Source organism: Chlorocebus sabaeus, chromosome 20 (genome assembly GCF_047675955.1).
Source record: "Chlorocebus sabaeus isolate Y175 chromosome 20, mChlSab1.0.hap1, whole genome shotgun sequence".
NCBI classification, from domain to species: Eukaryota; Metazoa; Chordata; class Mammalia; order Primates; family Cercopithecidae; genus Chlorocebus; species Chlorocebus sabaeus.
The window spans coordinates 44,859,183-44,883,508 of record NC_132923.1 but is presented as its reverse complement, the minus strand read 5'-3'; the positions used below and the strand labels follow the sequence as shown (position 1 = coordinate 44,883,508).

At 40.7% G+C, this 24,326-nt stretch overlaps 1 protein-coding gene and 1 pseudogene across 3 annotated transcripts in view; both read right to left on the bottom strand.

Annotated features, from left to right (window-relative positions):
* Positions 1–24,326, bottom strand: part of TGFBR3 (transforming growth factor beta receptor 3) — a 205,686-nt gene that overhangs the window by 72,865 nt on the left and 108,495 nt on the right. For all 3 annotated transcript variants that reach the window (XM_007977984.3, XM_007977985.3, XM_038002872.2), the window contains exon 4: positions 5,365–5,502. In XM_007977984.3, the coding sequence (XP_007976175.2) occupies positions 5,365–5,502 (138 nt within the window). The remainder of the gene's footprint in view (positions 1–5,364; positions 5,503–24,326) is intronic.
* Positions 7,085–7,240, bottom strand: LOC119626523 (U2 spliceosomal RNA; annotated as a pseudogene).

The following is a 24,326-nucleotide window of genomic DNA, read 5'->3' as shown; positions in this document are numbered from 1 at the left end:
ACCTGTAGTCCCAGTTACTCAGGAGGCTGTGGCAGGAGGATCCCTTGAGCCCGGAAGGTTGAGGCTACAGTGAGGCATGTTTGCACCACTGCACTCCAGCCTGAGTGATGGAGTGAGACCCTGTCCTTAAAAAAAAAGAAAGAAAGAAAGAAAGAAAAGAAAAAAAAAAGTGCTGCAGCAAGGTTTTCTTGCTAGTTTTATGAAATATAGTTCACATCCCATAATATTCAGCCTTTTAAACAATTCAGTGTTTCTGTGTATATTCACAAGGTGTGGTATATTCACCACTATGTAATTCCAGAACATTTTTATCACCTCCCAAAAGAAATCTCACATCACTAGCAGTCATTCCCCATTTTCCCCTCTCATCAGCCCCTGGCAATCACTAATCTACTTTCTGTTTCTATAGATTTGCCCATTCTGGACATTTTATATAAATTGGAATCCTACAATTTGTGACCATTAGTGTCTGGCTTCTTTCACTTAGTATAATGTTTTCAAGACCCATGTATGTTGTGGTATGTATCAGAACTTCAATCCTTTTTATGGCTAAATAATATTCCATTGTATGGATATAGCACTTTTTTCATCCATTCATCTGTTGATGGACATTTGGGTTGTTTCCACTTTTTGGCGACTGTGAATAATGATGCTTTGGACATCTGTGGGCAAGTTCTTGTGGACATGTGTTTTGTTCAATTGTTTTCCACAGAACCATTTTACATCCCCAGCAGCAATGTATGCATGTTCCAATTTCCCTACAGCTTTCACAACCCTTGTTATCACCTTTTTTATTATAGCCACCCTAGTGTGAAGTGGCATCTCACTGGTTTTCATTAGCATGTCCCTAATGACTCATGATACTGAGCATCTTTTCATGTGTTTTGTGGCCATTTGTGTCTTTTCTCTAGAAACTGTGTATTTAAATTGTAGTACGTTCTTAAAGACAATTTCAGATTGTGGCTCTCCTCAATCTTTTTTGGCAAACTCAGGTTGAAGGTTCAGGCATTATCACCCAGTTAAGTTAGCTTACTTTTTTTCAGTGTAGAAATGAATGTATAAATAAAAATGGGCTTATGTGATCCTTCTAAGAGATTATTTGTAGTTTCAACATGGCACACTGAGAGGGTAAGATGATTTTTATTTCTGATTGTTCTCTGGGCCACCCATACACCCTGCAAAAGGAAAACTACAAGATTATGACAACTTCATCACGTGTGTGCATGTGTGTGACTCACACTCAAAGATTCGCTACTTGAAACTCAGCCCGAAAGCGTCACTCTTCATCCTACTCATATTTCCTAGGTAACCAGAATAACCAGATAAAGGAGCTGCACCTGCAGAGAAAACTAAATCCCACTTTCTCCCTGCCTGACATGCTCCCTTCTTGCCTGTGCTGTGAGGGGGTGAGAAGGACTGAAATGATTTGACAGAAAAAGACAGATGCCTTTATTACCAATATTAAAGTATGTTTTTAGTCACCCTCATGGGTGGCTGCGATTTCTGGGTAACATAAGGCCCTCCTAACTAATTACGAAAGTTTTCCTTTTTTAATTTGGGCAGTCATAACAACACAGACATGTCCATTTAAATAAAAAGGTCACCCTGATAAATGAGTAGATGCTGTTACCTGAAACTTTTCTCATCACCATATTAAAAAAAAAAAAACAGTTAAAAGTATTGTAACTCTACATACACAGTAGACAGCTCTGAGACAGAAATGCAAACCCTCCAGCAGCATACCAGGAAGCAGGCAAGGATACACGTGTCTTGGACTGAGAGTCAAGAGACCCATTCGCTTTCCACAGCTCCTCTAAGCTCCCTGCATAACCTCGGAGAAGACAGTGATGAAAATGGTGAAGCCTCCATTTCCAGAGATCCCATGGGCCCTCTGAAGTGTTTGATGAACACTTTATGTAACATAATTTAGTTATCTTATCCCCAAACTTTAACTCTTAACTATATAAATGAATAAAGAGAACACACCACTGGATTTCTATTGATCACCAGACCCTCTTTGGCAAAGGCTGTCAAGGAGATGAGCAGACACTAAAATTCATTTCAGGCCACAGAGAGGAAGGGAAAAGCCTGCCCACGGAGAGTGGCCCAGCTTGTGCAAGGACTTGCATCACTCGTTGTCCGCCGATGTGAGAATGTGAATGAACAACAGATGTTCCATCGTCTCTTCCAGGCCATGAAGAAATGTACAGATGGGAAAAAAACCATTTTCCCTAAAGGAAGCCTGCTGGACAACAAAGCAGAGTTCAGGTGTCCTGGAATTTAAATCCTTGACTTCGCCTGATGCTGCCTCCCACGTGTTGGTAATTTTAGGCTCATTATTTGATCTGCAATCTCCTAACATGGGATTGATCCAAATGGGGTTTATGTTCAATTGTTTACTAAAGCTGCCGCCTTCTTTCATTGTTAGTGTCCACACTGACGGCCAAGAAGCAGTTTTCACAGATTTTAAGCAAAATTAAAGCAAATTAATAACTAAGAGTAAGACTCTTTCCCTCAAAACCCATGGACTGGCAGACTGAAGAAAGAATCCAGGCAGTGATAAGTACAACTATGTCATACATGGCCCACACTTTCATCTGGACCTATAGCCCAGAGAAATAGAACCCCTTTCAATCTGGGGCCAGCCAAGCTAGATATTTCATAATTACAGATGCAAATTTAACACCCATCCCACATGCCCTTAACTGTGGCTAGAAATAAATAAGAGCAGCGACAGCAGGTAATGTCTACAAACATTGTATATATGGTCTCGCTTACTCAAGATAACAGCCCTATGATGGAGGGCCTGAGAAAAATCCGGCTTAGAGAAATTAATTTGCCCAAGGTCGCTGCTTGGATCCAAACCAGGACACGCACTGCCTTTGCTCATCATGTCTCCATAACCTGCCCACCGTGGTAGCCACTAGCCTCACGTAGCTACTGAGCACCTGAAATGTGGCTAAGCAGGACTGAAGAACTGTAATTTAAGTAGCCACGCACAGCTATTTCCTACAGTATTGAACAGGAAAGCTCTACAGTATGAGGGCTAAATGTGCATATGACTTTATGATCAGAGCCATTAGTATTACTATCCCAAGTAACTTTAGTTAGAGGAGACTGGCAGTGATTATGAGTACGAAGGCAGACAGTTTAGCATAACAGCTTGTAGAATAGGTCCTATCTAGGTTTGAGTACCAACTCTGCAAGTAACTAGCCATGTGGTTTGGGCCACTACTTAACCTCTCTAAATCTTAGTTCTTCATCTATAAGAAGGGATCTACACTATCGTACTGTAGAAGGTTATTGTCAGAATTAGATAAAGTATTAGAGAATTTAGTGACCTGAAATATCCTAAGTGCTCAATAAACGTGCCAGTAATAACAACTCAATAATTACTGGTTTTTGGCCTTTTTAATATAGAAGTAATAAGAGTTGCAATTCCCAGAAAAGGCTACAATAAAGTTATTGTAATACCCACCTTGTAAATGTACCTTTTGAGCTTAAATGTTTTATTCTGAAATTAATTTAAATTTACAGCAAAGTTGCTAGTACAAAGGACTCTAGTATAGCCTTTAACTAGATTCATCTGTTTTTAAAATCTTGCCACATTTGCTTTATTCTTCTCTCTATACAACATGTTTTTTTCCTGAATGATCTGACCTTTTAGCTCTTAACCTTAAAGAGTATTGAGTATGTTTCCTAAGGATATTCTCTTACAGAAAAACAACAATTATCAAATTCAAGGAATATAACATTGATACAATATTTTAATCTATAGGCTCAATTATAATTTCACCCATTGTCCCCCTAATGTCTTTTATAGCAGCTGCCCCACTCCCTACCCAACAGGATCCAGCTCAGGATCACATGTGTCTTGTCTTTTTGTCTCCTTTAATCTGGAATGGCTCCCCAGCCTTTCTCTGTCTTTCATGACTGACACTTTTGAAGATTACAGGCCAGTTATCTTAAAGAATGTCATTCAATTTGGTTTTGTCAGCATTTCTTCATGATTAGATTCAGGTTATATGCATTTCTGGCAAAAATACTACAAAAGTGATGCTGTGTTCTCTCTCATTTATAGGCACACGACGTCCATCTGCCCCACATTGCTGATATGAATTTTAATCACTTGGTTAAGGTATCATGGGATATCCCCAATGTATATAGTCAGTATTTTTTATGTGTAATTAATAAGCAATTTGTACAAAAGATATTTTAAGAATATCTAAATATACTATTTCCTGAACTCCCTCCATCTCTGCTAGATTTAGCATCTGTTAATAATTCTTACCTAGTCAACTTTTATTATGATGGTTGCAAAATGATCATTTTCTAACTCCTTTGCTCCTTCTATATTTACTAGCTGGCATTTTACTACAAAGATGAGCTTTTTCTTTTCTCCCTTTTACTCATTTATGTACTTATTATAATAATTGTATTGACTATGGATTCTTACATTATCCAACAAGAACCTTTGAGTTTTTAGAAGTACTCTTCAAATACAGGGGAAAGAAACTACAGATCTGGATTGGGAGTCATTAACTGGGCAAAGTTTATTCATGAGGCAAGAGGAAAACTATTAACTGGGGACTCCACTTGTTTTGGATGCTTGTGGGCAAGAGAGGTTTAAGGCCTCAGGCGCTGCAGTTAGGACATTAGCCTGCAGCTCTCGCAATAGACAAATGTGAGTTACCACTACCAAGTTGCAGTATTGCTCATCATCAGACATGATATCATACCAAAAAAATTCCATCCAAACAACCCATCTATTTCTCCACAACTAGCAAACTTGAATGTTCTGGCAAACTCAAAGGGACATGATTTACAAATAGTAGGTAATATTTGGATCTTTCCACAAGAGCTGGGTTCCAGCTTGTTTTTTTAATAAAATACAAATGACTTCATTTTGGAGCTCACTGTGTCACTTTCTCAACAAACAGATCCTCAGATCAGGAATCAGGCCTGTGTTATATACAAATAGTATGGGTTCATGCATATTTATTTTGTGGTCAGGGACCACACACCCGGTAGCCAGTTACAATATTTACAGTGCTCCTGATGCCACAAGCGGGGTTTCAGAGCTGAAACCAAAGCTCAGGCCACACAGAGTATGACGACAGATCCTGCTCTAATGTGCGCACTAGACCCCAGGCTCTGCCCACAGAAGATGGGCAGGTGTGTCTGCTTTCTGTGAATGCTTATCTATGTTATCCAAATATCATTAAGTGCATCCTTCAAATTTAACACTCTTTGGACTCTGGCATTATTTCAATGAAAGTAAGCCGTTATTAAAAGTTTGGCAAAGTTTAAGGATTATTATACCCTTGTGCTAAAGATCAGTTTGGGGGAGGTTTAAGCACTTACCAAAAACAGTCTGGAGACCCCAGTGGCAAGTCTCTCTGTCTTCAGATGCCACACCAGGGGGTGTGGGGAGTTGAGCAGGAACACGACAGGCTTGTGGTGGATGTGGACTGAGGAGATAGGATTCAGGTGAAGTGTGACCTAGGAAGCAACAGAAAGAAGGTAGAAATCTTAGCCCTGGCTTTCCATGAAAATCACTCAGAGCAGCCTCTGGAATACTTTTTTGCAACTCACTATCAACAGAAACAAGCTACAATCCAGCTCAGATCCTATGACTAAGATACATTAAGTTGAACCAGATGACATTGCCAATATTTGACCATTTTTTTACTACAAAATGGCTACTTCGTATGGGTCAACCACACTAATCTCAACAAAAGCATGAATTAGCTCCCCGTCAAAGAACAAATAAACAGAACACATTTTTTTCTTTCGAAAAGTCAGCAAAGGTGGAATAAAAGTTACCTTCCCTTAGGCCTGCTTTAAGCTGTAGGTCAAATGACTAAGGTGAAAACTGGAAAACAAAATCCCCTGGGGGTGGGGTCATCCCTCTGGATCTCCAGAGAAATGACTTTCTTCTCGTCCAGGTAAGCTCCAACCTCCATAAAGTGAAATGGGTTCTGCCAAAGAAAAGTGCCAAAAGCTGAGAGAAAGGGGCTGCCAAGGGAGGCTGCCAGGGCTTTCGCTGTCTCAGCTTTTAGCTCGAAGGGCTTTTCCAAAGAAATGAAGCACAGAGGACACACAGAATAAAGAGTGATTGTATACAACCCCTGTCAAAAAAAAAAAAAAAAAAAAAGGGAAGAAAACCATGGGATGGATACAAAAACTGTAGCCAATTTTGACAGCAGATCAAGGACTACTGCAGGTCACCACTGTTGTCATGAACATCACCAAAAAGCACCTGTGAATGGAGCTGCAAGCCATGGACTCAGCAAAGTCCTCTTGGCACACATGAACCCAGGGCAACATGAACATAGGAGATCAAAAGGATATATAAGGAAATATTGACTAGATACTTTCATACAGTCTGTCCATACTGGCTTTCCATACACAGTGGGGAGGCAAGACCGAGGCATCACATATTTAAACAGAGTGAACTCATCAAAGACAACCATAAAGTAATAAGGGAGGGACAGGCCAAAAAAGGACTTAGGCTAAAAAGACACAGACTGAGTGATGCACTGGGAATAATAGTACATCTCAGCTAGAATTTTCATGAGGATGACATGGTCTAGATCCACAATCTGAGTCTATACAACCATCAGGTACTAAATGCTGGACTACTTCACATTTTCCCAGTGGCTGTCAGCCCACTGTGATCTCAACATACTTCTACCTTTTTTTGTAGGGACCACTTATGACCAATGTCACTTATCATAGTATACTCTCAGGTCATTGATAAATAAGACACTCAACTTTCATTATCTTTCAAAACCCAGGTTTTTGCACATGGTAGGCACTCAATAAATGTCAAAATAATGTTTTAATTCTCTGCTTTTCGATGCCACAAAAATATTCTATAAATAACTTGCATCATCTTGTTCACTAACTTGAGTATGCATGTCTTAATTTCCAAAATGGACTGTAGGCCAGGAGTTTGAGACCAACCTGGCCAGCCTGGAAAAACCCCATCTCTACTAAAAATACAAAAATAAATTAGCCGGGCATGGTAGCAGGCACCTGATACTCAGGTGGCTGAGACACAAGAATCGCTTGAACCCAGGAAGTGGAGGTTGCAGTGAGCCCAGATCATGCCACTGCACTCCAGCCTGGGCTACAGAGTGAGACTCTGTTTCAAAAACAAAAACAAAAACAAAAAACTGTGCTTAACATATACACGATAATACACTTGATCTTAGCCAAAAGGCTGGGAAGTAAGCATACACAATAATATTTCATTTATCACAGCAAATTCATATATTTATGTGTTACCTAAAGGAGAAAAAAAGGTTCAAAGGAATTTAGCTGGATAATTTGCAAAAAAAATTTAAAAATATAAAAAAATAAGCAACACTCTAACTGCCATGAGCTATTTCTGCACACAGCTAGGATCATTTTTATATTTGGCATAAGCATAGTGCTAAATCAAAATACTAGATGAACAGTGACGTCAAGTACAGCTACAGCAAAGTAATGTGCTCCTTGGTTGTAAAGACTCTACCTCACAGCACACTTTGGAGATGCTGTCCGCATCTCGAAATAAACAGACTGATAGCCACTGAGAAGAAGAGATGCTATAGAAACAGCAGAAGCAAAGATTCAAACTGTACTGAACAAAGAGACACACACACTATGGAGAATGAAGGAGGGATGAAATCATCATTTGTTCCAGAGTACCTGAAAACTGCAAAGCAACACTCTGACTGTCACTAATAGCATGTATCAGTAAAAGGTTTCTCTATTTATTCCAAGACTATTTACTGAGTACCATAATGGCACAAAGAATAGTAATGTATATCTGCAGGGGCTGCATCAACTCTTCTTCTGAAGATTTTCTTTGCAGTGCTTAGGCATACAATTCTTCTTAGAGCTCATAGATAAGCAGAAGTTTTGGTCAAATATATACTACAAAATACTAATAAGTATGTGTCTCAAATGAACAAGAATTTTTTATAAAAGCTCATGAAATGAGAAGAAAAAGATCTATGAGACAGATATTGGTGCTCAGGTCCAAAATTTTCCAGATGGTCAAAAGTGCTGAGGCCTGGCTCATATAATCAAGGAAAGATTTCTAGGAGCCACAGCCCTCAGCTTTCCTGGAAACAGCTCCCTCTTCAATATGTGGCAGTGTCTGGCCAAGATGAATCTCTGACTCTGGCACACGGGGTCCAGGCAGGGCCCCAAAAGCCATTTGGCAAAGAAGAATTCACACTACAATTGGGAAATTCAAAGAAAAATACCCAATAGTTTCTTTAAAAGATCATTTGGCAGGGACAATGAGTCCTGCAAGCACCCGCTCACCTAATCTCTCAGCAGCCTGTCTTTTCTAGGCTTCCCCTGCTTGAGTAAATCTTGCTGAAGGGAAGATAAAGGACAACCAAAACAACTAACAAAAGAACGATGGTATAAAAGCTTCCAGAGAGAACACACTGCAGTATCTCAAAGAATTCCTGGTTAAGTTGCCCAATTTCTCCCAGGTTGGAAAAAAAGAAAAGAAAAGAAAAGAAAATCCTCCTGCGGATCAATTATAGCTCAGGGTAGACTACAGTTACAAATATAAGAACATCCTGAAGCTTTTGTGGTTACACTCTCCAGTGCTCATGGTCTAAAGGCCGAGCTGAGGCAGACTACAGCAAATAAATATCCCGTGAAGAAATGATACAAAGAGTATCCAGCAATCTCCAGCTTGGAAATCCAAACAGTAGTTTAAAGAGTTGAACATCAATCCTAAGTCAAATTTACACATAAAAATACAGGTTAACAGCTTTGTCTATGGGTTCATAAGTAATAACAAATCGAACACTGGGACCATGCGAGCTGTGAAGGCTGGTAAGCTAAAGGGGATGCAGCTCAAAGGAAGCAGCAATGACCAGTCTCGAAACCACTGGCTTCTTTGTAAATCTTTGGGAGTCATGGAGCATTTGAGAACTTAATGCATGTATACTCTCTTTATCAAACCAAACCAAACAAAAAACATCCACATCACACAAACTTTTGCAGACAATGTCAGGGAATTACATTCATTGCAGGGCCCATGAACTCCAGGTTAAGCACCCATCAACCCAGGTTAAGAACCCCATTGTAAAAGAGTAAGAAAATTCTAACAGCAGCAATGGTAACAAAATGGCTCCATCTAATTAAACTACAAATTACACCTCTGGTCTTAAGATGTCATCCTTTCAGGAGAAGAACTAATAGATGAAGACTCAAAACTAAAAAAACTTTAACATGTAGTTTCTGGTGGAACCCATACTTTGACCACAACTGGTCCATGAAGCCTAATCCAAGAGTTCCTGTTCTAACCATGCTGGTCTCAAACAGTGCTGGATATTCGGTATTCCTTATGGTGTGAGAAAATGCAAGCAAACCTGATCTGCCACATCCCTTATGTAACACCATCCCTCATACATTGCTGATTCTTCCCCTAAATGGAAAAGAGCTCATTGGTCTAACCTGTTCTACAACATCTATTCATACTAGGTCTTCTGCGGTTATCTGTGCAACGCAACGAACATATAATTTTATAAAGAAATTCAAAGCAGATCTTCTGGGTGTTTTTCTGGGGAATCTGAACACAACTTTGACCAAAGTCAAGGACAACTCTAAGGAGCACAAAGCCTTTGAGTAGTAGAAAGACCACCTCCCTATCTCCCACTTGGGAAGCATGTCCTTGCTCACATTATCAGCAGAAAATAACAAGGACAATCTTTTCTGGACCTTGTTATAGTGAAGGCTTCTCAGTTCTCTAAAGATTATCTTTGATAAGCAAAAACTATCTATTGTTTCAAACTCTGTAAATTACTTTATGAAAATTAATTACAGGAAGAGGGGGAAACCCTACTTACTTTATGGAAAGATTCCTTATGAAAATTGTTTTGAATTTCCCAAGATTCATAATACAGACGCAAGGCATTTCTACCATAGAGATTTTAGAATATGTATTAGTTAGACCCCCTACTTCAGGGGTTCATTAAAACAAACGAAAAAGCAAAGTGAGCAAGCAACTGATACGCTAGTCTAACAGCTGTCCAATTTTGCTAACGTGTCAGTGAGGTCCATTTCAACATTTCTGATTCTTAGAACAGCCCCTGTGGACCTGTGAAGCAATGAAGTCATCCAAAACACTACCAGGGAAACTCTCATTATCTAAAACCAGACCAAATAATTCTCTGAAATGGATGATTCAATAATCAGTTTACACTAAGATAAGAAAAGAACTCCAACAGCGTGCCTACAACCAAGATCCATAAAATCACATGCTGGTCTGTATATAGCCATCATCTGTCCCCTCTTCAGGGGTAAGGAGATATCCACTTGGCAACAATGTTAGTAGTAACTGAAAACATCCTGAATCTGGGTCTCCCAGCACCCACACTTTGCATGCACAAATGGAAAGGCATAAACCTATTTCAGGACACTAGGGTCCTACCACTGAACTCAAATTTCACTGACATTTGGGCAATATGACTTTTAGGAACTCAAACCTGACCCCAGATGGATCTAAAATGTGCAACTGACTGCTAGGGGTGGGAACAGTATTTACTTAGTTGCTGCTGCAGTATTTAGTATATTCTGGTCTACAGAACCCCTACAGCTGATATTTTATTCACCATTGCTTGTCCTTCACCATTTGGGAATTGGTATAAAAAGATTCCCTCAAAATATTTTTAGAGAACTGGATTTGGAGCTTTTAAATGTTTCCTTTTTTTTTTTTTTTCTTTATATTTCTCTGAATTTCTAGAGGAATATTAATCAGTTGGTGCTGAATTCAAGAAATCTTGACATACACACATTCCCCTACACACACACCCAGGGTCCCCATCCTGACCTGGGGCACTCAACTGACCATTCTCCTTGGTCAAATGGTATCAAGCTCTTTCCCAATGGTTTTGTCTTGAAACCACTTAATGTGCTGAGAGGGACACTGGCAGTTCATTTCAGGATTCATCACCCCTCCCCCCAACAAGGACATGATTCAGGATTCCCTGAGAGCCTCTGAAAATAATCTAATATAACCACAAAAGAGACCAAAAAAAAAAAAAAAAAAAAAAAAAAACTAAAATGAAAGTCTGAAGTGGGATGCAGAAATAAGCTCCGCTCCATATTTTGTATGCCCTGGAAAAATACTGGGAACTAAATTTGGGTTGGGGGTGGAGGGGCAAGAGCTCATATAAACAGAGGAGTATTTATGAAACTACAGGTCATGACCTTCTAAAGGGGTCCTGGGAGCCGTTGCAAGGAGATTCCAGAGACCCAGGCCCTTCTTTCCCAGAGCAGCCACAGCTCCCCCGGCTGCAGGGAAGAGAGGCAGGCAGAGTGGAGACCCTGATGTGTGGGTGGTTCCAGTGGAGGAACGCTGCTAGTGCCCTCAGCAGGCCACTACTGATGCAAGTCTGAGGACACAGACAGGCACTTTTCTATCATCCTTTGGCATTAAGATAGGTTGTGTGAACAGTGTACTGTATACATCACTAACACACTGCAGCCTTGCAGGATTCTGGCCTAAAGTGCACCACAGTGCTCCAGATGGACTTGTGGGTCCAGCTCACAATGCCATCTCCAGTAAAATCTTTCCCTCTCCCTCAGACAAAGCTGGAGCTCTCTCAGACAGCACTGGTGTTTCTACCTCTGCCTGGCACTATAATGATCTGTTTAGATCAAGCTTGTCCAACCCATGGCCACATGCTGCCCAGGATGGCTTTGAATGAGGCCCAACACAAATTTGTAAACTTTCTCAAAACATTATGAGATTTCTTTTGCAATTTTTTTCTTTTTCATTCATGAGTTATCATTACTGTTCATGTACTTTATGTGTGGGCCGAGACAATTCTTCTTCCAATGTGGCCCAGGGAAGCCAAAAGATCGGACGCCCTGGTTTGGATGTTTGTCTCCCCTGCCACTGTGTAAATTCCTCAGGTCATTCTCCAGGGGCAGAAACTGAGTCACACTCATTTCTGTATCCTTAGGCCTAGCACAGGGCCAGACATTTAGTAGGCAGTCAACAAGTTCTCTGAAAGAAGGAATAAAAGAAGGAACGAACAGAAGTTATTAATGAAATGTGACTAGAATAATAATTACAGAGTCATATTGTCCTGTTTTTCTGACCAGAAAAAGGGGGTCGGGGTATACATAGTAAACAGAACATTAACACATAGTCAAGAAAAGCAGATTCCAGCTACTGAAACAAATGACTGGGATGCTTCCTGGAAGGTATGCTGGACAGGACGTCAAGGCCACACCCAGGTTTTGTGGGACAAGCCACCCTAATTGTCATCCTCTCTGTGTGTAAGACAGCGTAGAATGGCACTCAGGCCATCCATGGGAACCACACAAGGCAAAGAAAATAAAATAGAAAATATTTGTTATCTTAAACAGTTACACAAATAAAAACATGTAAAATGTAAAAAACCTTTGGAGCGTGTTTTCTTCTTTAGGGATAGACAACAAAGGTAAAATATTCTGAGCAAATGTTCCACCATCTTTCAGAGGCACAGAAATTTACATGGGTTTTCATGTAGGCAATTAAGTGTGTTAGAACGGTTAGAAATTAAAATTCTAGGCAAACTGAAGAAACTCAATATTTGCACATTAATTAAAATGGGGGGGAAGTTTGATTTATATATATATTCCCCATCACATTTTAATACATACATCCATTCAGATCACTTTATTTTTGTTTTTAACACTAATATGTAACCAAAGCCCCATATAACCATTTACTATACAAATGTATTTCCCCTCAAGTTCTCCTTTTTGGAGACAAGATCTCACTCTGTCACCCAGACTGGAGTGCAGTTGCACAATTAGAGCTCACCGTAACCTTCAACTCCTCAAGCAATCTCCTGTCTTGGCCTCTCAAGTAGCTATAGCCACAGGCATAAACCACCATGCCCGGCTAATTTTTTTTTCTTTTTTTTTTCTTTTTGGTAGAGACAGGGTCTTGCTATGTTGCCCAAGCTGATCTCAAATCCTGGTCCCAAGCAATCCTCCTACCTCAGCCTCTCAAAGTGCTGGGATTACAGGTGTGAGCAACACAGTACCTGGCCTAATTTCTACATTTTATAATGGGCTTCAAATTAGCTTTGCTACTTACCTGTTTAGTAAGCCAGTATTCTGACATGTATATGTCTTTACCAACAACAGAATCTTAGAATGGCTTGTGTGTCAGTACTGTGGTGTATCAAACTGCATAATAAAGAGAATCACTGGAGTGATCATTAGAAGCTGATTTACAAAATAAGCATAGCAGGAACTCAATTCCCACAAAATCTGGGTACTGGAGTAATCATTCCATTTGCTACACACAGTCATAGATGAAGCTGTCGTCACTGGGTTAACAAGAATTCTGGACAGAAAATAGAGTTATAATTAAGCATTAACATGCTACTCTTTGACCTACTTTCTTGTAACCAAAAGTCACATGCACTAGATTCTCACCATTTGCATCCCCATCACTCCTATAGATAGATAGAAGCAAATCCTGAATTCCAACAGGACAGCTGACACCAACCAGTTTAAAGACCCCCACAAAGGAACCACCAAATCAGCATGAGAACACCGTTTCTTTATCTCCCTGTCCCATGACTTTACCCTGCACTCTTCGACCCATCAACATTCTCCATACTTCAGCCCACTCCAAAACCCTTAAAAATTCCAACCCCAAACTCCTGTGGGAGATGGATTTGAGTTTCCCCCAGTTCAGCAGCTGTACAATTAAACCTCTTTCTCTGCTGCAATCTGGTGTCTCAGTGTATTGACTTGCCACGCACATTGGGCAATGAACTATAATGGCGGTAAGATCTCAATAAGGATTTCTGTTTAAGCAGCATCTTAAAGTTAGTTAATTTGTAACAGTAAAAACAAACAAAAAACCCCACAAAATGCAGTTGATTCAGGTAGCGATTTAAGATGCTCTCAGCATCCAAGGATGGTATTTGGATTCCCCTGGGCTAAAGTACAATCTTAGAAAGTATATTAACCTGAAGCTGGTAAGGAATTCTTTAGGAGTACAGTGTTACCTTGCTAGCAGAAATCTAGAGAGAAGTAATTACTAAGATATGAACATTCACAAACACCACACTTGGATTATTGTTAAAAACAGTGGTGGCAGCAATAGTGAAAACCATCATCATCATCATCATCTCCTAAGGAAAGACAATAGGTAGATCCATGGCTCCTGTTGAGAGTGCTGCTCTCATCAAAAGGAAGTGCTCTGCATAATTATCTAATTAATCCCATCTTAAAGGTAAAGAAATTGGTGTTCTTGCCAAAGTCAGAAGGCTAGAAAATGACAGTGCTGGAAGTAGAATGAATGTCTCTACCTGTCTATCTCTCTCTCCCCCTACCTACCCACCCCCATCTTTAATCTTGGGTGTCAGCCTTGGGGCACAGAGGAGAATGGGAAGCTGCTCTATAGTAGTAAGAGGCAGGAACTATTTTACTGCTGGAAAATATATACAAACTCAGCAAAGTAAACTTCTCAATTCTTTCTGGAAGCAGGGAGAAATGCATTAATTACTGTTTTGTATTTTCACATTGGATCACAGAAAAAAAAAAAATGCCATGCTCTTTAAGAAGACTTTGTGTTGGTCGGGCACAGTGGCTCACGCCTGTAATCCCAACACTTTGGGAGGCCAAGGCAGGAGGATCACCTGAGGTCAGGAGTTCAAGACCAGCCTGGCCAACACGGAGAAACCCTGTCTCTGTTAAAAATACAAAATGAGCCAAGTGTGGTGGCACATGCCTATAATCCCAGCTACTCGGGAGGCCAAGGCAGGAGAATCCCTTAAACCCAGGAGGCAGAAGTTGCGTTGAGCCAAGATTGGGCCATTGCATTCCAGCCTGGGCAACAAGAGCGAAACTCCATCTCAAAAAAAAAAAAAAAAAAAAAAAAGGAAGAAAGAAAGAAAGACTTTGTGTCCAGAGGATGTTACTGACCTATATCCTGTTGACCTATCTCTTAGAGCATCCAGAATCTGATCCTTGTATTAACTTTGTACACACAAACTATCTCAGAGGATGGGGTGGGACTTGTATTTTTATCACCTTAGAACCTAGTGCAATATCTGGCACTTACAGGAATTACAGTAATATTTGGTGATGAATGAATGAATGAAGGAAGGAAGGAACTGATATGTTTTGGATCTGTGTGCCCATCCAAATCCCATGTCAAACTATAATCCCCAATGTTGGAGGTGGGGCCTGATGGGAGGTGACTGGATTATGGGGGTGGTTTCTCATGAATGGTTTAGCGCCATTCTCCTAGCGCTTTCTCATGACAGAGTTCTTACCAGATCCGGCTGTTTAAAAATGTTTAGCAGCTTGCCCTTCACTATCTCTTCCTCCTGCTCCATCCATGTAAGACGTGCCTGCTTCCCCTTCACCTCTGCCATGATTGAAAGTTTCCTGAGGCCTCCCCAGAAGCTGCTATGTTTCCTGTACTGCCTGCAGAACCGTGAGTCAATTAAACCTCTTTTCTTTATAAATTACCCAGTCTGGGTATTAATTTATGGCAATGTGAGAATGGACTAATACATGAATTAACACACACATTTCAAAGCATAATTCAATGTCTTCCAAGATCTACATTTTCTTCTAAGTTGGCCACATCTCCTGTAACCCAATCCTTTGGGTCACTCTGCCTTCCTTTCTAAATTACAGGCAGTTTGACCTGGTAGTTAAGAACAGCGACTCAGAGTCAGGTATTAGGTTGGAATCTCAGCTCTCCACCTACCCACCCTAGGGCCCTGAGGGATATTAAGACTCTACTCGAATCAGTTTCATCAATTGTAACATGGCGATAATAATTGTATCTATTTCATCAGATGTTAAATCTGTCATTTGTCGAAAGCACTTAGAACAGTGACTGGCATCTGGTAAGCACTCTCTAAGTGTTAGCTGTTATTACTTCTGCCCACTAAAACCACAGCTGCTATTCTCCATTCCCTTGGTTCCTATGGAAAGAAGCTCTTGTCTATACCATCCTCCACTGAGGCTTCAAGTCAAAAAGGGTTTCCTCATAGTCCTCTAAACATCAAGCTGTTGGCAACCTTGGACTCGGCTCACATCCTCTTCCTAAACCAACTTCTCTCTGGGCACACACAGGCCCTGTTAAGCTTCCCCTTTGCCCCCACTCTCTTTCTTCCCCACCTGGCAACCCCACTTCCTGAGTCACGCTCCCAAAGCTTACTCATAGCACTATCATGACCAATAACATCTCCAAGGCTCACTTCATTCTAGCCAGACTTGGAGATACTTCAAAGGCCCCATACAATTGGAGAGAAGAATAAGGGAGCTGTTTTTTTTCGTTTGTTTGTTTTCTTTTTTTAATACAACACATCCTGAAGGGGATGCCCTGTTTCCATGTGTGTATTTTACTGTGACACAAACCGATCACTCTCAGGCTTGAACAAGCTCGGTGAAGACCTCCACCAGATACAAAACCAAAAAGGCCGAGACAGCTGCAAAGGTTTCTATTTCCCTAGAGATGGGAGTTTCATGGAAGGCTAAGGATCACCACAGCAACCAGACTACAAAAACAGTCGTGGGCTTCAGCACCATAACTCTGGTAAAGCAATTTGTGCTCCGTGAAAGGCTGGGGCACAGAAGTTGAAGAATGATCAAAGTAAACACTGCTCCTCAGGCACCATTTTGTTGTGCTGATTTCAAGACTATGAGTCTCAGCATCAAAGTTCTGTTATGAAAGATGCGCATCAAGTGCCAAGGATTTGCTAGGCTGGACCGCCTGCCCTGGTGCAAAGGTCTGAAGAGAAATTCATAGCACATTTTCCAAAACAACCATTTCAAATTTGCTCTAAGAGCAGACCAGGGTAAAAATGTATGCCATTATATCAAGTTACCCTGCCCATGCTAGAACAACTGTTGATCCCAATCCTGGATTAAAAAAAAAAAAAAAAAAAAAAAAGAGTGGGTGATTTTTTCTCATAAAACCCTAAATAGACTTTATCCCATGCTCAACTTACATAGACTGATTCCTACAGATTTAAGAAAAAAAATTCTCTAAACTTTATTAAATACTAAATGAAAAGAATCACCTGTTCTAGTCTCTGATCTGCTACCCTAAATCTGTATTACAAGTTTACATAATAAATAAGAAACTACAGCGCACTATTTCTACACTATATAGAAGCAGCAACTATAGAGTATAGTAACTAAAACAGAAATCTCTTCATGGATTTATAAAAGCCTTCAATATTTATAAGTATGATTAATTATTAACTATGTTAACTACAGCTCGAATATATAGAACTTGTTCTTTTTAAAGAAACTCAAATTGGTCTACCTGAGTAATATTACAATATCCTCAAAAATTAGGTTAAAAAATATATAGTTCCCATGAGCAAATTTATAGAAAAATCCCTCAGACCTCTGTTATGTTGGCAGTACACAATGCAGTCCTAAAAAACAGTGGTAGTGAGAAATCTGTAACTTAAACTGCCCCAAACAGGAACACTGAGAAAATACAACTACAACCATGTGATATGTACACATACGTATCACACCCCTTTTCTCTAGGATGTGTCCCATGTATAGTGTGCTGCTTTCTGAATCTTTTGTGGGGAAGGGGTCCACTTACACAATTTCTGGAGTTTCAGTAGATGCTCAGTAAGTCAGCAGGGACTCTGCTGTCAACAGAATTTATTGTTCCATAGGCCCCTCTAGCCCAGCAGTTTGCAATGCATAAGAGGTAATTAGTAATATCTAACACCTAAATGCTTCACAGACAGGAATGAATGGCTTGGCTTACAGGCTTGCTCAGTCTTTTCTAGCCACACCTTCCTCATTTTATCTCTAGGTAATAAGCACACAGGGAAAAGAAGTTCTCATGTTATGTTTTGCACATTTACTATTCATTCCTCAGAAACTGAATGGCTACTAAATGCGTAAAGCACTTTACTCAGTCAATCATGTGGAGATACTAAGAATGTTTTAAGATATACTTTATGTATATATTTTTACAGGAATTAAAAACATGATTTCATGTTTAGGAAGTTGAGGTAAAGTCATTTTTTAAGTGAGTAGATTTAAGAAAAATATTAGGGGCCGGGCACAGTGGCTCATGCCTGTAATCCCAGCACTTTGGGAGGCCAAGGCAGGTGGATCACGAGGTCAGGAGGTCAAGACCATCTTGGCTAACACGGTGAAACCCCGTCTCTACTAAAAAATACAAAAAAATTAGCCAGGCGTGGTGGTGGGCACCTGTAGTCCCAGCTACCAGGGAGGCTGAGGCAGGAGAATGGCATGAACCCAGGAGGCGGAGCTTGCAGCGAGCCGAGATCGCGCCGCTGCACCCTAGCCTGGGCGACAGAGCAAGACTCTATCTCAAAAAAAAAAAAAAAAAAAAAAATTAGATAAATAATGCAAATAATATGTGAATACTACACAAACTGTGAAGACTAATAGCACATATAAACTTATATTTGGGAAGCACCACTGGGTAATGAAAGGGCTTCAAATGTGAGTCAGACACAATACCTGCCCTCAAGAAGTTCACAGTGTGATGGGGGCAGAGGGACAGGCAGATACAAACACATCTGTGCGCAGCAGGAAGGGGCACTTCAGCTGGGCTGGAGGGCAGATAGGGAAAGGTGGATCTAAGGGGTCCAAGCAAGGAGGAGGGCAGTGGAGGCAGCATGAGTGGGTCTGAGGAATACTTAATTCAGATGGAACTAAGGAAATATAAAAAAGAATAAAGAAAAATGTCGTTGAAAGGGTACTGGAGCCAGATCACAATGAGCCTTGAAAGCGAAGCTTAACCAGTTAATGAAAGACGACCATTTGCTTTTTGGAGACATGGACCATGATTTGCTTCCTGATAGATAATGAGTACACTAACTTCTGGCTTAGTACGTGTCACTTAGTTAACCACATTACTGCACTGATTCACTAAAGGAACTTCCGTTACCTGACTTACTTGCCCAAAAGAATACATATCATTCACAAATCTAATAACAATTTTAAATCCCATTTTTGTTTAGGATCCCATTCCAAGTCTTCTATATTGTTGCTGAATTACCAAGGAATATCTTGTATGGTGAGAAAAATCAAGCTTTAGCCCTCAACCCTAAATCTCCTAGACTTGAGGAGTTTGTTCCCTGGCTTTGTTCCCAGGTCGTAGTCCCTCAATAAACACTTGTTAAGTTTGGGGTATAACCATAAACTATCAACAAATAGTGAGCTAGGAGCCTTGAGCATTTCTATAAGGAACAATTCTGGTAATTCTGGTCCTGGTTATATTATTTTATGCAAAAGTCTATAAGTCCTATCCATAATTCTCTACTGTGTAAGAAATGAGCTGAATTAAGCCTCTTATCTATCCCTCTACTTTATCATCCCTAAGGTGAAAACAAGTCACCATTGTAGAGTGGTATACAATGTCTTCCTGAGATGGCCTCTTAAATCTTGGCAAGACATACCAATACAATATTAGCATCTTCAGTACACATCTGAGACCATTTTAGGTCAGAATCTCTCTCATTCTTTTCAAAGAAGAAAGTAAGTAAACTGTTGGCATGAAATTTTAGAAAACAGGATTGTCTGATTTCAACAAAATAATCATTTGTTGTTTGTCCTCAAGGAAAAAAAAAAAGTTAACTGTCCTTGCCTGAGAAACAGAGGAAATTAACTTTCACTATAAACCACAAACCCTGGTGCTCCCCAGTTTTGCTTTCCTCCTAATGTAAGATCCTGACATATCATTCATTTTAAAAAGGGGGTCAGGCACAGTGGCTCAGGCCTGTAATCCCAGCACTTTGGGAGGCTGAGGTGGGCAGATCACTTGAGGACAGGAGTTTGAGAGCAGCCTGACCAACACAGTGAAACTTTGTCTCTAAAAATAATAAAAATAAATAAATAAATGATTTTTTTGCTGAAGTATCTTACTTTGGGCTTCAGTCACCCCATAAATGAAAAGGTTAGACTCTATCTCTATGGCCACCTATAACTCTAGAGTCGATGGCTCTTCCAGTAACTAATAGAGTCAGTAAAACCCTTCAAGACAGATCTCTAGGCCAGGCACGGTGGCTCATGTGTGTAATCCCAGCACTTTGGGAGGCCGAGGTAGGCAGATCACCTGAGGTCAGGAGTTCAAGACCAGCCTGGCCAATATGGTGAAACCCTGTCTCTACTAAAAAATATAAAAATTAGCTGGACGTGGTGACAGGTGCCTGTAATCCCAGCTACTCGGGAGGCTGAGGCAGGAGAATTGCATGAATGTAGGAGGCAGAGGTTGCAGTGAGCCAAGATTGCGCCACTGCACTCCAGCCTGGGCAACAAAGCAAGATTATCTCAAAAACAAAAGATCTCTAGAAATGAATGTATCTCAATAAATGAATTGATGTGACTGAATTATCAATTTCACAAATGCCATGTCACACTAAAATGATTTGTGTACTCAATTAAAAGGAGTAATTTTAAAAAGTTTAGTTTAGCCTGCCAGAGTGAATACTAGAGAACAAAATAGAAGTGCTTTCTTCTTTCAACAAGTGAAAATGGCTTGAAATGCTGGTTTGAAATATTAAATAATGTTTGTTTTAGAGAGTTTATTTTCTTTCCTTAACTTTAATTTTGGATAAGTGTGTGCCCGCTTAGTCTTTTACATTTGGCAGAAGCAAAACAAATAATGAAATACTCAAAGCTAATCCTAAGGGTAAATCATGATTTACAGTGCATTTTAAAATAGGAAGTGTTGACATGGTAATAGTCTAAAAACAAGTTAATATACTTGGTCTTGCTAATTTCTTTTAGACATACTTTTCTTTTATTTGAGAGTCTCACTCTGTCACCCAGGCTGGAATGAAGTGGCATGATCTCGGCTTACTGCAACCTCTGCTTCCCAAATTCAAGAGATTCTCACACCTCAACCTCCCAAATAGCTGGGAGTACAGACGCGCACCACCAGCCAGGCTAATTTTTGTATATTTAGTAGAGATGGGGTTTCACCATGTTGGCCAAGCTGGTCCCAAACTCCTGGCCTCAAGTGATCCACCCACCTCAGCCTCCCAAAGTGCTGGAATTACAGGTGTAAGCCACCGCACCCGGCCTAGATATACTTTTCAATGAGAGAGTTGTATAATTGATACTGAATTTCAGGAAGATGGGCAGATTTTTTATTGAAATATAAGCTTTCAATAAATCAAAATATGATTTAAAAAAAAGAGTAAATGCAAACAACAGTATCCCACTGTCAGGTTCTCAAATGCCATTTTGATGGGATAAATCCTCCTCAGTAAGGACAGTAGCAGTTTTTCGTTAAACCGTACATCACTAGCCTGAGAACAAGTCTCGGTTATCACAGTCGACTCATGTGGTGATCGGGAATTCTTTCAGGGCAACAGGCAGTGTGTTAAATGGGCACTGTTGAGGACACTGTGCAAAGTTATGAAATTCTCTCTTTCCCTCCTGACATTTTTCTCCAAATACTTCACTGGCTACTCCAGAAGCAAAGGAATAGAGAAAAGAATGAAATCAGAACTAGTGAGTGGACTTGGTTTACTGTAAGATCACTGATAAAAGTCTGAAAGAAACAAAAGGATAAAACCAAAAATGAAATCTATATATAATAATTGACCTTTAGTGAGAAAGGAGATTTTAGAGACATGCTACTCCAAATGTTTGTTATAGATAAGGAAATTGAAGCCCAAAGAGGTCATGGGTTGCCCAAGTTCTGCAGCTGGTTATGACATGGTTGGGACTAGAGCCCAAATATCCACTCTGGTAATCTAGTTTCTACTTCTCTTGCCAGTGGAACTATTCACATTTCTCCTTATAGAACCAATTCTCTGTTGTTAGGAAACAGGGACTTCCCAAGTCTTCAGAATTGAGGGTCAGCTCTTTTAATTACTGGGTAAGAACAGAGAAATGTAAAGAAATGCCAAGAAACAACTTCCCACTTGGCAGGGCCCCACATGTTCCAACCCCACAAGGACCAACCGCACCTGCCGCCACTCTCCCCCTTGCTAACTCCGCTCCAGCCACACTGGCCCCTCTCTCATCTCCAACAAGCCACTTCCAAGCTGAGGGCCTGGACACCAGCAGATCCTTTATTTGGCCTCTTTTTCACCCAGATCACCCCTTTTCATCACTCAGGTCTCTGTTTGAGTGCACTTCCTCTAAGAAGTCCTTCCCAACCACCCTAACAACCAACTCTTCCTGTCACTTGAATACCCAGGTAGCTCCACAACTCGGTGCTGGGAAATCCTTTCATTTACATTTTTATAAAATTGAAGGGAAAAGACAGAAAACCTGTTGGCATCTATCCCAAGAATATCTCCTGGGCACTTCTAAGTAAAGGTCACTGCCAACAACAAAAAAAATAACCAACTTTCAACCTACTCAAGACATGTAAGAATTCAAGACCAAATCTGAAAGCTTCCCAGAGTTCACCTGATTCTGCCAGCAGAAGCCTTGCAGTGCTGAATTTCTGGGCATGTGAATGATATACTGTTGTACTGAAACATTCATTTTCCAAGATTCCTTTCCAAATTCAACTCCATGTTTTTTGTTTGTTTGTTTTTTCTAAAGGGCAAAATACTAACCTGTTCCCAAGCTATTCAGCAATATTTTGGCACAGGTAATCCATTAAGAGAATTGTTTGTATAGAACAGAGCTAGTGTTAATAACAGGGCGCCCCAACCTGCCCCTCTTTCTAAGCTCTTCACCTATAGACGACGGCCCAGCTAGTCACATTTAATTCTTACCAGATGGCTGTTCTATTGCAGCTCAAAGACTTAGCTGCATATGATTAAGTCAACACGCAACACTGGGCGCAACATCTAAGCCCACATTTAAGCAAAGCGAAGAGCTTGAGATCATCTAAATGGGAGAAGGAGCAAGGGAAAACTCACTATCCACTGTATCTTTGTTACCTTTGGCAAATTCTCAAGGCACTGTGCCTGACACATTACAAACAGGTGCTTAGTAAATAATGATTTCATTATTGAATAAATGCCTAAGCCTTGGGAAAGCCCACCTTGCCCAGAGCCACTCACAGTGCATGTCAATTCCATCTATAGGAAGTGTGTTGTGAATTCAAGGTTAGATTATATCAATTACTTCCCAGTTCATGACCTTGGGTAGAACACTTAACCTCTCTTAGCCTCAACTTCCATACCTATAAAACAGAGCTAACAGAATCTCCCTTCCAGGAGTGTTGAAAAACACAAATAAAATGCCAGGTTTTGTAATTATCTGCGAAGAAGCCTACCAGTGTCTGACTTTGGCTCTGATCAGCCTAGTGCCATTACCTCCTGCCTACAGGTCCCTGGATTTTCAAGCAGGGTGACAAATTGGTGACAGCTGCATACATGACCCTCCAAACACTTGACTTCCTCATGAGGAACTAATGGTTGTTCTGCCATTTGTCTGCTTTTCCTTCACCTTTGGGATTTGGAGCTCATTAAAGACAAGGGCTGAAAGGTAGCACAGACGTCTTCATCTGTGCTGGTTGTTCCTGTTCAGGCACTACTAACCTGGACAAGCTCAGGTCTTGCTCCCCAAATCTCACAGAAGTTCTAGAGACTTCTGAACCTAACAAACGAAGGTCCTGGGAAGACCACATTCATTCCACACCTGACCCCAACACCATATCTGCTCTGAGGTTACCCCAAATCTCTGAACAAAAACTCAACCACCTGTGCTTGCTGCCTTTCCTCGCTGGCAGGTGCCCTCCAAAAAAATAGGAACATAGGAAGTGTCAAAGCAAGGAACTGCTTCCAAGGCAGCTGACATCACCGGATTGGGAGGTAAAACTAGAGGTTTCTCCCAATCTGTAGTGGGGAAATTTGGGGACAAACATTTATCTTCAGAGGCCAGTCTACACTGCCCCTTCCAGTGTCACAGGCTGTCACAATTCACCTGGCTTTGAAGACCTGTGGTGTTCAGCTGAAGACCATTCTCTCAGCATCAACACCAACAGGCAAAACCATCAGCTGAAGCTTTCACAGCTGCCAGGGTACTTGCTGTCCTCAACATAGTTCATACTCAACTCGGCTCTATTTTATTTACCAGTCTTCTCCCCTAGTCTTGGAAAATTCTCCTTTCAGCCCTCTGCCAAACCACATCCCTATTTCAAACCTTTCCAAATTCTCACCTCCAAAAAGCAGCGCCAGGCAAGCACACCTGGCTCCAATTACTCCAGTAACGCCTTCCCCCAGCCCCAGCCCCAACCCCAGCCCTAGCCCCAGCCCCACATCCCTCTAACATGCCTGATTACTTAGCACTTACGTGTTTATCTCAGCCCAGCTGTAGTTGATTAAATCTATTTGGTTAAGTTTCTATCTCGTGTA